Here is a 15,574-nt window from a genome sequence, read left to right as displayed (position 1 = left end):
ATATATATTTTTATATTTAAAGATAATTATTTGGTACCTATGATATATTTATAATATATAATGGATGTTATTTTATTGACAAAGATTTGTAACTTGGATTGATACAAAAAATTATTATTATATATATATATATATATGATGTAAAAAATTATTATATATATATATATATATATATATATGATGTAAATAAAAAATACACAATTTTTATCATAATAATTTTTTGAGTTCTACCTTACATATAAAATCTATAATTCTAAGACTAAATCATATATCTTAAATAATTTTAAAACCAATACTTAAATTTTTTATATCTATCTTAATAATCTATTTTTAACTTATAACTTTAATATAGAACTTACTAATCCTAAACTTTAAATAACTTCTATCTAAACCAATACATCTTATAAATTTAGATACATAATTAAAAATATCTTTTAACAAGCTACAAACATATTAAAAAAACATTTACATTAAAATTATAATATCATAAAATGAAGTTTTGTCAAGGACATAAATCTCAAAGAACTAGAAGATCAATACACTTTTGTATCAATCAAAAAAACTAGAAAATCTCTCAAAATTGATATAATATTAAACTAGAATAGTTATTATCAAAGATTCGGTCCAAAAGCCTCACTCGAGTCCCGAGCCGAAGAAAGTATAGGATTCCCAATCCCATGCCCTCATTAGTGGACATGATTAACCACGAATGAGGAGAACGAAGAGTTGGGTGGTTTACTGGGGTGGCAAATGGAAAGTTTGGTAGTGACCTACAAAAACGAAAATGTTGCAACATAACGCTGATGTCGCCTCTGAATACAAATCGGCCCCTCTGCGGCTCTTTCGCACCAAGAACTGCTTTCTAAGTCGAGCATTCCGCTTGAATCCTAACGCCTAACCAGTCCCTAATTCGTTCAATTCTCGTTTTTCTGATCCGATTACTGTTCAGAACGCATTTTTTCCACGTGGGGCAACCATTCAAATTTTTTGGGGGTGTGATATTGAAGTCCCTAGCCAAGAATTATGCATTGGCATTTATTTGAAGCTCCTATCAGCTATATTCTCATTGTTGAGATTGACATTATCGGTGAGAATGTCCAACTCTCGAGTGCTGTATCTTTTCTGTGAGTTGTGTCACTATGTACGCTGTGATAATTTAAGTGATTTCTTCTCACACCGAACCAACGTGTTATTATATATTGCAATGCAACACACTAATTTCATATAGCACACTGGTCTGGCTGTTGTCTCATTGCTGTAACGCAGTGGCAACATGCTCGATATATTTCTCAAAAACCCTTAACTGGTATCGTTGTAGTGTTGTCAACTTCTGAACTAGGTGTGTTACTGAACTGAGGCAACAAAGTGAAACTAGAGTTGTAATCTTTGATGTTCAGAGTGTAGGAATTGGGTTGTGCGTGGAGCCTGGTGAAGATTCGGCCTCCCCAGCGCCAGAGGTTGGCGTCCCTGTCACTACCGACAGAAGCATTTCAGAAATCATTCAGTGTTCAAATCTTAGCCTTGCCTACCACTAATTGTTTGTAGATGAATGTCTATCCCAGATGTGAGTGTTCTTCTGTAAGTGAGAAAACAGAGACCTTCGGCTCATGATACCCAGTTTCTCATTCTGGATGCTAAAACTGGCTCCGAGATTTTGTCCGTTCGAGACTGATAGATAGAGGTGGAGTTCAAGGCTGAAACATGTCAGTCGAATTGTGACTCATGGGGCATCACCGAGATCTCCAGTTCCTCAAAGCTCTACAAAATATGTAATATATGTGTCTGTACATACATACATACATACAATTGCTTAAGCCGATTTCAAAATGATTTATAATAATGGGTGAAAAGACACACTGAAATGAGAGTCTGAAAGCTTAAATAAATAATTAAATATATAATCATTATATATATCTGTGATTGCAAAGCAAATCTAAATATGGAATGGACTAAAACATAAAAAGATCAAATATGTTATAATTATAATCTATGTAGATGTACATAGTATTATCCTACCTAACTTTGTCACATGAATATACTTGGCTAGATATGTTATTGATGGTATGAACATGTAGTATATATAATATATGTAATATTATAATATATAATGATAATATGTAATAAGGAGTTATTAAAGCCACATCCTTCTTTGCTATCTCATGATTGATTCCATCCATTCTCCATCTTTCAAATTGTCAAATTATCAAAGCTTATTCTTAATATCTTCCAAATCTTTTAGTTAATATTATTCTCATTTCCATCTAATTATCTTCTCTTTTTCAACTTTAGTAGAGATTGCTCCCAACATCTCAATCTTTTTTATCTTACAAATTTCTTTAACATTTATCTTACAAATTTCTTCATTACGATACATAAAATACAATTAATTTAATAAATTTATTATGTGCTTTCTATTTTTTTATTACAAGTTTTATCATTGGCAATCTATTAAGCGCTAGTTAAAATTCTATATTTTGATGATAATATATTTTTAAATGGTCCATTTGCTATATTAATCTTAGCTAAAAACTTATTTCTTTAATAAATTTAATCTTTCACAAATATTTACAAACTTTGCTTGTTATAAAGAATTTAAGTTCCAACATATTTTGATAAGCTTAGTCAATTTATCACAATTTGAAGGCAAAATTGATCTTTTACATATTTCAAATTTGTCTAAAAATTCTCATACTTTAAAAGTATTACCAAATAGATTTATTTTTGAAAAAATCTTAGAATGCATTATTGCAAATGAATAAACATATACTTCAAAAGAATACATTATGATTGTTTAAAATATAATTTTTAATACCTTAGGAACTATATATGCAATAGTACTATAAGGCTTTTTATTCTTAATAGTTTTTGGATTACTTCCAACTTCAATCTTAGATATTTTAAAATCAATAACTTTCACAACAACATGTTGAGTAATCTTTTATTTTTATAATTTTTGTCTCTATGATATTAAAGAAAATATTAAGAAGCTTTAGATGACATTGTGTAATGTATATGTTATGCAAGTAGTACATCTCTTTTGCAATTTGATATATAATGTCAATAAGATAACTATAAGATATATATATATATATATATATATATATATATTTGCATCAATTCTTTTCCAATATATCAATAATCTTTTTATTCTTTTGTTAATAAAGATTAAACTCTTTTAGTAGCACTACTTTTTATTACAAAATAAAATATTATTAAATTGGAATGACTTAAACTTGCTAAAAAATTTTATTTTTTTGATAGAAATATTATCAAATGCAACATCCATCTTTTTAGTTATACACAAAAGTCTCAACTACTTTCATTTATAAACTTCTCTAAAAGATCCATGTTCTTTCTTTAGACATCTTATAATTTCAAGAGTTGTTATGTCTATTATTGAATACAAAGCATTTAATTCTTCAATCTCTAAGTAATCCTAATCTCTCAATGTTTAAAATAGATATTTTACTAATTCATAATATTTAAAATCTTTGTCTCCATTTGTATGGATTAATCTCTTATATAGAAATTTTATATCACCATCTACTTTATCATATGTTAGAACATTAAAAGTACAAATTTAATTTTTGACCTTAGAATTACACTTATTGTTTAATTAATAAAATAAAGATTTTACATTCTTTAGAAGGTATATTTTAGAATTATTTTAGACATAAATGATTATATATAAAAAATCTTTATATTAAAAAAAGGCAAGAAGAAAAGACTTGGTATAAAATAAAAAGTCATAAGAAAATTAACGTAAATACGATTTGGATAAAGAGAAGTTAGTGTGAAATAACAAAATGATTAGCTATCCATGTGTTAAAAAGTTAAGATGGTTAAAACCACCTTTGGTAGTTAAGTTAGATAGAAACAAAATATTTTTATTATATTTAAATAGTATCAAAAAATTACTATTAAATAGCTATAAATAGTCACAAAATTATATTATAAATATCATAAAGAAAATCACAATAAAGAGATTATAAAAGACATTCTATTATATTATTTCATTATACACTTTTGATCTATTAACAAGTTATAAGTGTTAGAAAGAAGATTCATGAAGATCTTTAGGATTCTTAATACAACAAAGAAAGAATTTAGAAGATAAGATTGATGATGAAAAGATAAGGTTTATCAAGTCAAAATTATGTTCTATTTCAAAATGAACGACATCAATAGACTACTTCAATGTTAACAAAGATATGAAAGAACATATAGAAGAGTTTGATGAATAAAGATATTTAAGATAAGTTTAGAATTCAATAGCTAAAAGATTGATCTTAACTTTAATGTTGACTTCAATTCCAAAAACTCACATTAAAGTTACAACTATTGAAAAACAAAAGAATGATTTTAATTAAAGCTTGATGCAAGTACATGAATACTTGTTATGTAGAAATATAGAAGGGATATCTTATAATTTTTAAGGTGTGAGAATCTAGGTATTCAGTGATGTCTTGAAATTTATTGAACTAATACTTTAAAAGCACATCATTGTCAAAGTTATTAATTGATAGAAGATGTATAAACTTGAAAAATCTATGTTAAAAAAAAATAAAAAATAGCAATAAAGTAGTATATATATTAAAAAAAAATTGGAATAGATATTGCTAAAAAAAAAAAAAAACTAAAGACTCTTAAATTTAGACCAGAAGCAAAAAATGAATTGACAAGAGTGAAGAAGGCTTCACTCTTGCTTCTATATATACTATCTAATTAGAAGCTACGTGGCAATGTTCTATAAGACCTCTAATATGTGTTGACTTTACATGACACATGCCTTAGCTTAGAAGACAAGTTTTCTAGGTGTAGGCTATATAGTTACCTTATTCTTCAAGCTACCAATATGTGTGGTACATGGCCAACTTGTTGACCATGTTTTTAACCTAAAAAAATCAATTATAGATATCTATAAAGTCAAAGCAATATCTATGAAGCTTCTAAGAAGCTTCTATAAAATATATTATGGAATTCATTTATTTTATCTATTTTTACCTAATTATATAGGTAATTATTGGTTTACATGTGTATGTCTGTGATATTATTCTTCCTTTTAGGGATAAGTTCTATGAGGAGCGATCTTCATATGTTGAAGAAATCTAATATGCAACAAATTATATTTATGACATACTCTGATCTTTGTTCTCTTCAAAGATAGTTGATAGGCCTTCTCAACCATCGATAATATTTCATACTAGGGCGAGAAGACTACCCTATTATTCGGTTGTTGTTGCAGCCTTTGTATCTTCTTTCAAAAAAAAATATTTGGAACACCATCAACAATTGTTCCTACCTTTAATAAAATCACCAAATATTAAGAGTCTCTTCTAAGGTTGTGATACAAAACATGTTGTATCTTGCCACCTATTTGAAAAAGGGCATGTCATTCTTGAGGATCTTCATCTTGATTTCATTGTCTTGTAGGTTGTAACAATTACAATATCTCGTGTGATAAGTCCACAAATGAAAGCTCTTGAATTAAATCTATTGGTTGTTGGTTCTCCATCTCCTTAGTGTCATAAATACACAAAAGCTACAAAGATAGATAGAAAATAGAATGCAATCTTCTATGGATCTTATTTCTTTTATAGCAAAGACTTATTATTCTTTATCTTAATTTTGATAGATGTCATTCATAAAAAGCCTCTACCACCTTTGATGTATTTGCAAGATTCTTTATTGACTCCCATCTATGTTCACTATTATAATATCTATGCTAATGGATAAGATATTTTAATTTATTTTGGCATTGCCTTGACTCTAGAATTTCTTCCACTTTAAATTCTTCATTATTGTCTATTTCTACAGGAGGAGGTGGAGCTTCTTTTCTTTTTGGTATATTCATAATCTTGTATGGTTCAAGAAAAAACATGTGGAAGATCGAACGGATCTTCATTGCCTCTCATAGATGTAATCGATAAGCAATTGGATTGATTTGTCTACAAATAGGAAAAGATCTAAGGTTGCAATAGTCCAACTTATCACAAAGATGAGTAGACTTGATATTATAACATAGCAACCATATCTTGTCACATACATTGAATTGTGATTGTTTCTTTTGATAGATATTAGCTTTGATCTTTTGTCATTCTTGAGCTTCCTTTAATTATACCTTGTTGTATATAACTCTCATAAACAATTTGCCAAACCTTTTGATATGTTCATTTTAATAAAAGATATTTGCATGGTACAAAATGTGCCATTTTGATAAAATGATCTACTATCACAAATATAGAATCACATAATCTTGAGATTGGAAGATTCATAATAAAATCCATAGAAATAGAAGACCATGGTTGTTCTAGAATAGGTAATGGTTGAAAAATTCTACAAGGTGGATGCCAAAGAATTTTTGACCTTGAATAAATGTCACATAATTGAACAAAGTCTTTTACAACCTTCCACATTTGCGACCACTAAAAATCTTTAGATATTAAATCTAAAATCTTATTCTATCCAAAATGTCTTGCTATTAAAAAGTCATGACATGCTTGAAGAACACGTAAATGTGCTTTTCTTTCTAGCACATATAGTCGTCTTTTGAAATAAAGTAGATTATTCTTGAATTCAAACTTAGAAGTATCACAAGACTTAGAAGAAGTATTCTTGATATCATGAATAAGAGGATAAAAGGACATACTTGACTGAATTTATTTGAGAAAAGTTGGATCAATAGTCAATATTGATTTCATAGTTCAAAGATGAAATTATTTTGACTTAAATAAAATTATCCTTTGTTGATCAAAAGCTACATTTTTTTTCTTTAGATAGAAGATAAGAATATCTAAAAACAGCATCAAATAAACCTTATCATTTTTATAGCCTATTAGTGATATTGAATTCAATTCTTAATACAGACATATTCCAATGAGTTTAGCAACGATTCAAAAGATGGAATGACATGAAATACTTGAGATTCTTGTCATTTGTATATATAGTGACTGGACTAGAAGTGCCTTCTAGATAATGTTGCCATTCTTGAAAAGAATCCACAATTATAAGAAGTTCTTTATCTGAATCTCATAGTTAATCTCAATTGTTGAAAATTTCCTAGAATGAAAAGCTACTAGATGAAGTTTATTATCTATTCCCATTTGTGATAATATGGCTTTCAAAGCAAAGTCTAATACATCTGTTTCCATAAAGAATGCTTTAGAGAGGTCAACGCAATACAAGATTGGTGTAAAAACAAAGACTGTCTTTAAAGCTTCAAATGCTGCTTCCGCTTCTTAATTCCATTAAAGTTTGTCTTTATAAGTTAAATGTGTAAGTAAAGCTGCAATTTAAGAAAATTCCTTGATAAAGATGTGATAGTAATTGGCAAATCCCAAAAAAAATTCAACATCTCATATTATTTTTTGGATCTTTCAATCTATAATAGTTTGAATTTTTTTAAGATCCATTATAAGTCCATTGTTTGAAATGATATAACCTAAGAAGTCAACTTGAGTAGTAAGGAATACATACTTTTTTTATTTTGGCATAGAGTCTGCATCTCTTAATTTTTGTAATACATGAAAAATATGAAGTTTATATTCTTCTGGATTTTTAGAATAGATCAAGATGTTGTTTAAATAACAGATAAGAAAATTGTTCAAAAACTCTCAAAAAATATCATTCATAAGATGAAAAGCTGCCGCTGTATTTGTAAGTCCAATAGGCATGACATTATATTCAAAATGTCCATATCTTGTTCAAAATGTAGTCTTCCATTCATCTCCTTCTTTGATATATATCAGATTGTATGTTCTTTGTAGATATATTTTTGTATAAATCTTAACTTGATTCAATTGATAAAAAAATCCAAATATTAAAGGTAATGGATACTTGTTCTTGATAGTGATCTTGTTGAGTCCTCAACAATCAACACACATCCATAATGATCCATCTTTTTTCTTCGCAAATAGAAGTGAGATTCTTACTAGAGATTTGGAATGGCATATAAAGTTCTTAGCTAGATTTTCTTCAATATACTCTTTGAATTTGGCTAACTCATTTTGTAATAAATTATAGATTGATCCAAATTGCGGTTGTACTCTTTTTTGAAGGTCAATTGAACAATCATAGGAATGATGTTTTGGAAGAATATCCACATTTGTTTTTCAAATACATCTTAAAAATCTTAATATTGGCTTCAAATTGTATAAGATTCTAGTTACATGATTCTTATTGTAGCTAGAAAAACTTGTTTTCTAATATATTATCTTCTTCAACATTTGTACTCTTCATTTTATAATTGCATCATTTCTTTAGATAATATTGAGCACTATACTTAAGTTCTCTACAATATAAGCACAATCCTTCTTGACGAAAATGAGTCTTTTCTTGTTGAGTAAGAGATTTGAAACGTATGGCATCAATTTGTATATCCTCTACTTTTGAATGTATGTATTCAAGAAGTATTGGTATTGCCATTGAATTATAGTAACATTGAGGCCTACTTATCTAACTCTCAGATCAAAATTCAAAAAGTTGATTGTCACACTCCATAGCAAAGTCAATTATTTGATTTAATATTTGAAAATTAGGTAAGTTGAGCATCAATTTCTTTACTTCATATTATAATCCATAGAAAAATTGTCTAATAAGTGCAACATCATCCCACTTGATATTAATTACAAGTTGTCAAAATTGTAAAGCATATAATGTTACAGATCGATTACCTTATCATAAAGTATGGATCTTATTGGTTGTAATACAAGTTGCATTATATTCTCCATACACGAATTGAAACTCTACTTAAAAAACCTCCAAATTATCCAATATTGTATCTTGTCATTCAAAAAAAGATGAAAATCATGATAATGCTGAATCTGAAAGAAGTGTACTAATGAATTTAACTTGTGATCTTAGAGTTGAATAGCTTTGAGATTGAAGTTCAATTATAACTTGTATTTGATTGATAAATCTTCAAAAATTAGATCTTGTACTATTAAAATTTTCAATTAAGGCAACTCTTGGTTCTCTAGTACCGAAAGGATGTTCCATTGTAGGAGAAAGGACATGATTGGGTACACATGTTGATGCAACTCCAATCATATTTATATCATCACTTCTTGTAATTCTTGTTGCTCTTTGTGGTGGTAAATTGAGCTGATGCATTGCAAGCATTAACTCTTTCAATTGCTTTTGTATTTGTATCATTGCACTGTTCATTTTAACAAACTCTATCATGATAATACCTAAAAAATTAGTGTCTAATATTACTCAAGACAAGCAAAAGAGGAGACTTGAGAACAAAGAAGATACTAAAAACAATATTAGTTTAAAAGAGGATAATCCGCAACTTCTAATATGCTTATGTCTTATCAAGAAAAATAGATAATACACTCTTAATCAAGAAAAGACAAAGCTCTAATATTATAAGTATACTCTTTTCAATCTATCAAAGACATGAACTAGAAGAAGATGCATAAACCTGAAAAATTTGTGTTAGAAGAAAAGTGACAAAATAACAATAAAATAATATGTATATTAAAAAGAAATTTGAATAGCTATTGCTAAAAAATAAGAAAATTAGAGACTCTTAAATCTAAACTAGAAGTAAGAAAGGAGTTGATAAGAGCAAAGAAGGCTTCACTCTTATCTCTATATATACTAATTAAGTTATATATGTATCAAAGGTCTTATAGAATGTTGTCATGAAGCTCTTAGTTAGATGGTATATATTAAAGCAAGAGTGAAGTCTTTCTCACTCTTTTCAATGTATTTCTTGATTTTAGTCTTATTATAAGAATCTTTAGTCTTCTAATCTTTGATAATAGCTATTCTAGTTCTAATATTATACTATCTTTGAGTAAAAATTTACTTTTTTTAATAACATAAGAATATATTGAGGTTTTTGTTATTTTTTATTCATATCTTTGGTACATATAGTATTAATCAAAATAATTTTAATAGATATAGTCAATTTATACATAAAGAATTTGCTTAAGAAGTAAGCCATCTATATAAGCTATAAGTATTTACAATGCTAGAAATATTAATATATTCTCATCTAAAATATATTTGTCTATAGTTTTTCATTAGATAATAAAAGTTCTATTTTTTCTTTTTATTATAATGAGGTATTATGAAAGATAAGAAATAAAATCACAAGTATAATATTAAAAGAAGATTTATTGTTAATATTACTAATGCCACCATAACTTTTTCTTGTGTTACAACAATCTACTATCTATTCAAAATATTAACTAAGCTTTTTTTATTCCAATAAAAAAATTAAATTAAGTAATATTAATATTATATAATTTAGCTATATGATTTTTTTAAAATAAAAAGTACTAAATAAATATGTTAAGTAGGTGGCATGTTGTAGTGGCAATAGTAAAAACTAAGATAGCATTAGCAATATCCTTTATTATAGTAGATAAAAAAAACAAGTAATTATTTTACTAAGTTAAATAATTTTATTTTTATAAGCATTTTTTAATTCTTTCAAATGATTTTTCAAATATCATATCAAAATATTTTATATTTTAGAATATAATTCTGTAAAAAAATTTATAAAAAATAGAAAAAAAATAAAGATATTATAAAATATTATCTCATTATAGTATCAAATGGATGCAAAGCTTACTGAAATATCTATCATAAAATACTTATGGATTTTTAGATTAGTTATACATCAAAGTGCAAAAAAATCTTAATGCTAAAAAAATAAATTAAGAAAAATATTTAAATTTTAAAAAAATATATATCTTAATATAAAGGTTGATTTTCTTTATTGTTGAAGACAACATCAATTTAAAAAAAGAAATTTATTTTAATCCCTAATAATAATAAAAAAAATTGAAGAATTTTATTTTTAAAGTTAGTTGTTTAATTTTTTTAGATATTTCAAAATATTCAATATTTAAATAAAGAACTTCAACTAAAAAATTTTGTCAATAAAATCATGCATAAATATACATTTTTGATAAAAGAAGATCTCTAAAAACTAGAAAAATCAATTAGTCAACTTAAACTTTAATTTTTAATTTATATAATACAAAATTCTAATAATATTTGAAAACAAATTATGTATTCTATTTCATTGGTTGATAATTCATTATATATCAAAAGAAATAAGTCATAAAAACATCAAAATTACAATCAAATATACGTATTGGTTTTAGAAAAGATAGTGTAAATATTGAAATTTTAATATATTTTTTATAAATATATTTATCAATATATTTATTGATATTATTCTTTGATATAAAAATAAAACTTTTAAAATAGTGGAAAATTGATGAAGTTTATATTTATTGATTAAAATGATATGAACAACTTTATTGTTAATTTCTATAAAGCTAATAAGAATAAATATTAATAAAAAAAAATAATTATATAATCTCTTGTATAAGAATTAATAGAATAATATTTAATATGGTTAATATAATAGTAAGTTATCTAATTATTTTTTCTTATGTTCTGAAGTTAAGTAAGAATATACAATCATGAAATTATATTTATTAATGCTAATATAGATTAAAAAATTATCTTTTATATCTACTAATGATTATTTGAAGTTTTTAATTACTTAAAGATTACTAAGCATTTTGATTGCTAAACATTTTGCAAGAAATTATCAATAACTTCTACAAGAAGTGATAAATTGTTTATTTTCAATTCAAACATTAACAATGTTTTGTATACAAAGGTATAGTATACTTGATGATTAAAATCATAGATTTAGTTTTTACTTATTTTTTATTTTTTAAAGATCATATATGATAAAATAAAATAAAATAAAAAAATCAAATCAAATCAAATTTTAAATTCTATTATATGTACATTAATTTTATATCATACAAAATAATTATTTTTATACAAATATTTTATAGAGTGTTGCTCTTATTATTTGGAATGACGTACCAATACAACATTACTATTGTGTAGAAGCTAATAATAACTTATTTAAGAAATCTATATATTAAAAATATTCAAGGATACAAGTAGTGGTTTTTGATGGTTGCATAGTTTGGTCTTTGTTTTCATCAAAAACTTTCACCTTTTCCTAACTTCACAGGCCGTTTTATAAGTTGTTTTACAAAGCTTTGGATTGCAAAGTCAGTACCTTCATGCATTCATTTGGTCTTTGTTTTTATCACAAAATTTCATGTTTAGTGGAGACAAAATGTAGATCTTATTCATTGCATGCACCTCTTTTTGTTTTCATCAAAAACATAATCTTGTCAAGAGTTTACATGGCATTTTATCATTGATCATGGGGAATTTACAAGGAATTTTATGTTGTGGATTGCTAGTCATAGCATCAAAGCAGTAAGAAGGAAATTAAGCAAGATAATGACAATATCTACCCTTCGTAATTAACTTTATAGTTTCTCATTGTTGTTCTATGTTCAAGGGTTCATTGTTATCATCATTATTATTTTGCACATTTTATTACTAATTAATTGTATTTTTTATTTTTATTTTTATTTTTTTTCTTTGTGGCAATGGTTATAGTGAAGCAAAGACAATGAAAGTTACAAATACTAATAAGAGAGCTATTCTTGAAACCAATAGTGACTCCATAAGATGAGACTATTATCTTTCTTAATGAAGATTTACAATAATTTCCCTCTCTTCTTAATTGTGATTATGCACTTATTCTCAACTCCACTAAATAGGTCAAAATATTCTTATTCAACTTTTTATTTTTTATTTAATTCTGCAAAGAAAGCTAAAAGAAGAAATTCTATCCTTTAAAAGAAACCAACTAAGGAAAAATTAGAGAAGAAAACAAAAACATCAAAATCTTCAAGGTTGCCTACGAAGGCAACATTCAAAAAGTCAAAAGATAACAAGTACAAAGCTTCTGAATCTCATTCATCAAAGGAGAAGAATGCTACTAAGCAACCTGCTTTGAAGAGAGATAGGCAAAGATCAAAGAAAGATACATCATCAAAGACTCTTGTATCTAAGATTAAAGGTGATAGACAGGGAAGTAGCCATAGCTCATTAGAAAGTAAACCGTTAATATGTAAGATTGCTTCAAAAATGAAGTGATTCAAAATCAAGCCAATCTCAAAGGAGAATGAGAGTTATATCACTAGTTCTTAGAAGACTTGTTTTGCAAAAAGAAGGTATCCAACTCATTGGAACTAAGACAAGAAAGAAGTTTGACTGTGTATTTTACGATGGAGAAGTAATTGGATATGCAATTTTACAAGATACATTATTTTTTATTTATTTATTTTTTTTTTTGAGCTTTGAGGCCATTTTAGGCCAACAAGAATTTGACAAATGGACTTTGTGTGGTTTATTAGTTCTATAATGAAATCTTTTCATTGGCCTTTATGTGGTTTATTCTATACTTTGTATGGTATATTAGACATAATGAAACCTTTTCATTGGCCAAAATCAAAGAAATTGTTAACAAATAAAAATCCATGTATAACTTGGAGAAAGACCTTCAATTTACTATTTGTACATTAGATTGTTTTATAATTTTTTTGTGCCCTACATCACAAATGTAGGGCACAAATAGCTATATATATATATATATATATATATATATATATTAAAAAAATAGTAAAATTTCTATGGTTTTTAGTTAAGATTTCTATCAAATTCTTAATACATATTCTTAATAAAAATATAAAATAAAAAATCTTAATAATATTAGAAATTAATTAATTACTAGAAGTTCAAACATAAGTAATCCATCAAAAAATGAATAACATCTTTTGTATATCTATGAACATGGATTTAACTTTGGCTTTCCAAATATTAGCCATTTGTGTCAAAACCACAAGTTGTAAAGTTACACCCAAATTAACTTCTAACAAACCAATAAGTAATATAAATACAAAATGAAGACCAATCATGTTTTATTTTTTGTGTAAAAATATATTCTCTTAAAAAAAGAATTCATTTAATAGGTAATGTTTGTGCACTCAACAACACAAATTTGCACTAATACCCATTGTACACGAATAAGTATAAACCCTAAACCCTAAATGCTGGTGACAACACGTGTTACTTGCTTGCGCGAGTCGCCAGAGTCTACTAGTGCGTCGCGGTGCCAGCAGCGCTGCATGTTTCTGGGCATCAAGAGCTTTTGTTTTGTAGTCAAAACATGCGACATCGTTCTGCAATCGCTGGGGCACTCGTTTTGCAATTTCACTCTAGTGAGCAGAGAAAGATGCCGCTGTGTGATTTAGTTTTGGGGTGTGTCTGGTGTCCTCATCCTCAAGATCCACGTCTCCATGTTGTTTGCCTCGTGTTGGTGGAGTGTTTCAGCCATTTCTTCGCGACCCGCGTGATAATTGCGCTGCACAAGAGAGGCATTATTCCATTCATGGGTCCAAGAGATAAACAAGCATCCCGCTACTGGTGCTTCTGCTATGCCACAAGAGTCGGTGGCCTATTTCTTTTTGTCTTTTGTCTCTGACATCTGATTTTAGGTGAGTTTGACACAGTAAGTGAAGGAATTCTTATTTGTTGGCTAAATTTCTATTCTGCACAACTATTGGAGGCATGCAGTTGTACAGCTCGGCCTAATGTGGACCGTGAAGCATTAATGACCTTATAGATTTGGGATTTCGGGAACAAGGGATGAGCATCTCAGAGCGTGGAATCTAGCAGATTCAAACATCACGACCAGGACTGCAAAACAACTTCATTCCTCTCGTCTGACGAAAACCCAATTATCGAACAAGACAGCAAATGGTCGCAAGAGCTCATCTACAGAGCTGCAAAATCAGTGATATTGTGACATACTAGCAGCTTATCAATGTCGAGAAACGAGACGGCTTCATTGCTACGTGACGCCTGTTCAATCAACTTTGCACCGACGCAAAACTCACACGCCCCATGGGCCTTCGATCTAATATCCGTTTCAGCAAAATGCTTGCAACCCAACACGAATCTTCCGCTCCTCAGCACCGGCTTGCACTGTGGCTCTTCCATGGGCGGGGCAATTGAAACCGCGTTACTCAAGCCCACATCCTTGAGCTTGATGTAGCTTGAGTGAAACGGCTGCTGGCACCAGGCCACGCGTTGCCTCTCCGCACTGCCATCCATCACCACCGTGCACAATTATCTCTTGGGCTTCTCCCTAACCGCGCCGTTGATGTTCTCTCTCTCTCTCTCTCTCTCTCTCTCCCTCTCCCTCTTGCTCACTCGCTCGCTCGCTCTGCAATGAAGCTCACAAGTAGCGGAGAGAGCGTGCCCTACTCAGGTGAAACCAGACTCGCATGCTTCTGCAGTATGACAATAAGAGTAACGAAAACCTGAGCTGGGTTTCCGCATCGATTCTCGAATTCGTTTCTGCTGACCCGACGTTGCGCCTGACGGCTCTCCGACGCTCGCTCGGAAAGTGTAGAACGCCATAGCCATTCGAAGCTCGGGCTTCCTCTCGTGTCGCTGGGCGCTTTTCACACCTACCCACACAGGATTCGTGAACATTATGACAGGGAATTTTCCTAGAATATCGCATCTCTGGACTCCGTTCACACCCAGCCACACTTCAATATGGAACACTTTCATGGATTTCTGGTTTGTAGGTAATTTTTTTGCTAAAGAGGTGGTTTGAATCTACTTAAGTTGGTGTTATTTTTTTTATTTTATCTCG

The 15,574-nt window shown here is 28.4% G+C and overlaps 1 protein-coding gene across 2 annotated transcripts; it reads right to left on the bottom strand.

Moving 5' to 3' along the window:
- Window positions 1-13,812: 13,812 nt before the first annotated feature.
- Window positions 13,813-15,337, bottom strand: LOC112274446 (uncharacterized). 2 transcript variants are annotated; one of them, XM_024503958.3, is made up of 2 exons: window positions 14,722-15,337; window positions 13,813-14,272 (listed from the first exon to the last, which is right to left on the bottom strand). In XM_024503958.3, the coding sequence occupies exons 1-2, from the start codon at window positions 15,022-15,024 to the stop codon at window positions 14,159-14,161; spliced, it is 417 nt and encodes a 138-aa protein (XP_024359726.1). In that variant the 5' UTR covers window positions 15,025-15,337; the 3' UTR covers window positions 13,813-14,158. The 2 variants fall into 2 exon arrangements, with proteins under 2 accessions (XP_024359726.1, XP_090101761.1); XM_090245635.1 differs by having other exon boundaries at window positions 14,262-14,395; window positions 14,722-15,331.
- Window positions 15,338-15,574: the final 237 nt, after the last annotated feature.

This window comes from Physcomitrium patens, chromosome 21 (genome assembly GCF_059467195.1).
Source record: "Physcomitrium patens ecotype Gransden chromosome 21, ASM5946719v1, whole genome shotgun sequence".
Taxonomy (NCBI): domain Eukaryota; kingdom Viridiplantae; phylum Streptophyta; class Bryopsida; order Funariales; family Funariaceae; genus Physcomitrium; species Physcomitrium patens.
Note: the sequence above shows the minus strand (reverse complement) of the source record. Positions and strands in the feature narration are given on the sequence as shown.

What these genes read in the sequence shown, in the direction of transcription:
- LOC112274446 (XM_024503958.3), bottom strand. Translation starts at nt 15,024, where the DNA reads ATGGATGGCAGTGCGGAGAGGCAACGCGTGGCCTGGTGCCAGCAGCCG. An exon ending in TCGACATTGATAAGCTGCTA is followed by an intron (nt 14,273 to 14,721) that starts GTATGTCACAAT and finishes TCTCTTGTGCAG; the next exon opens with CGCAATTATCACGCGGGTCG.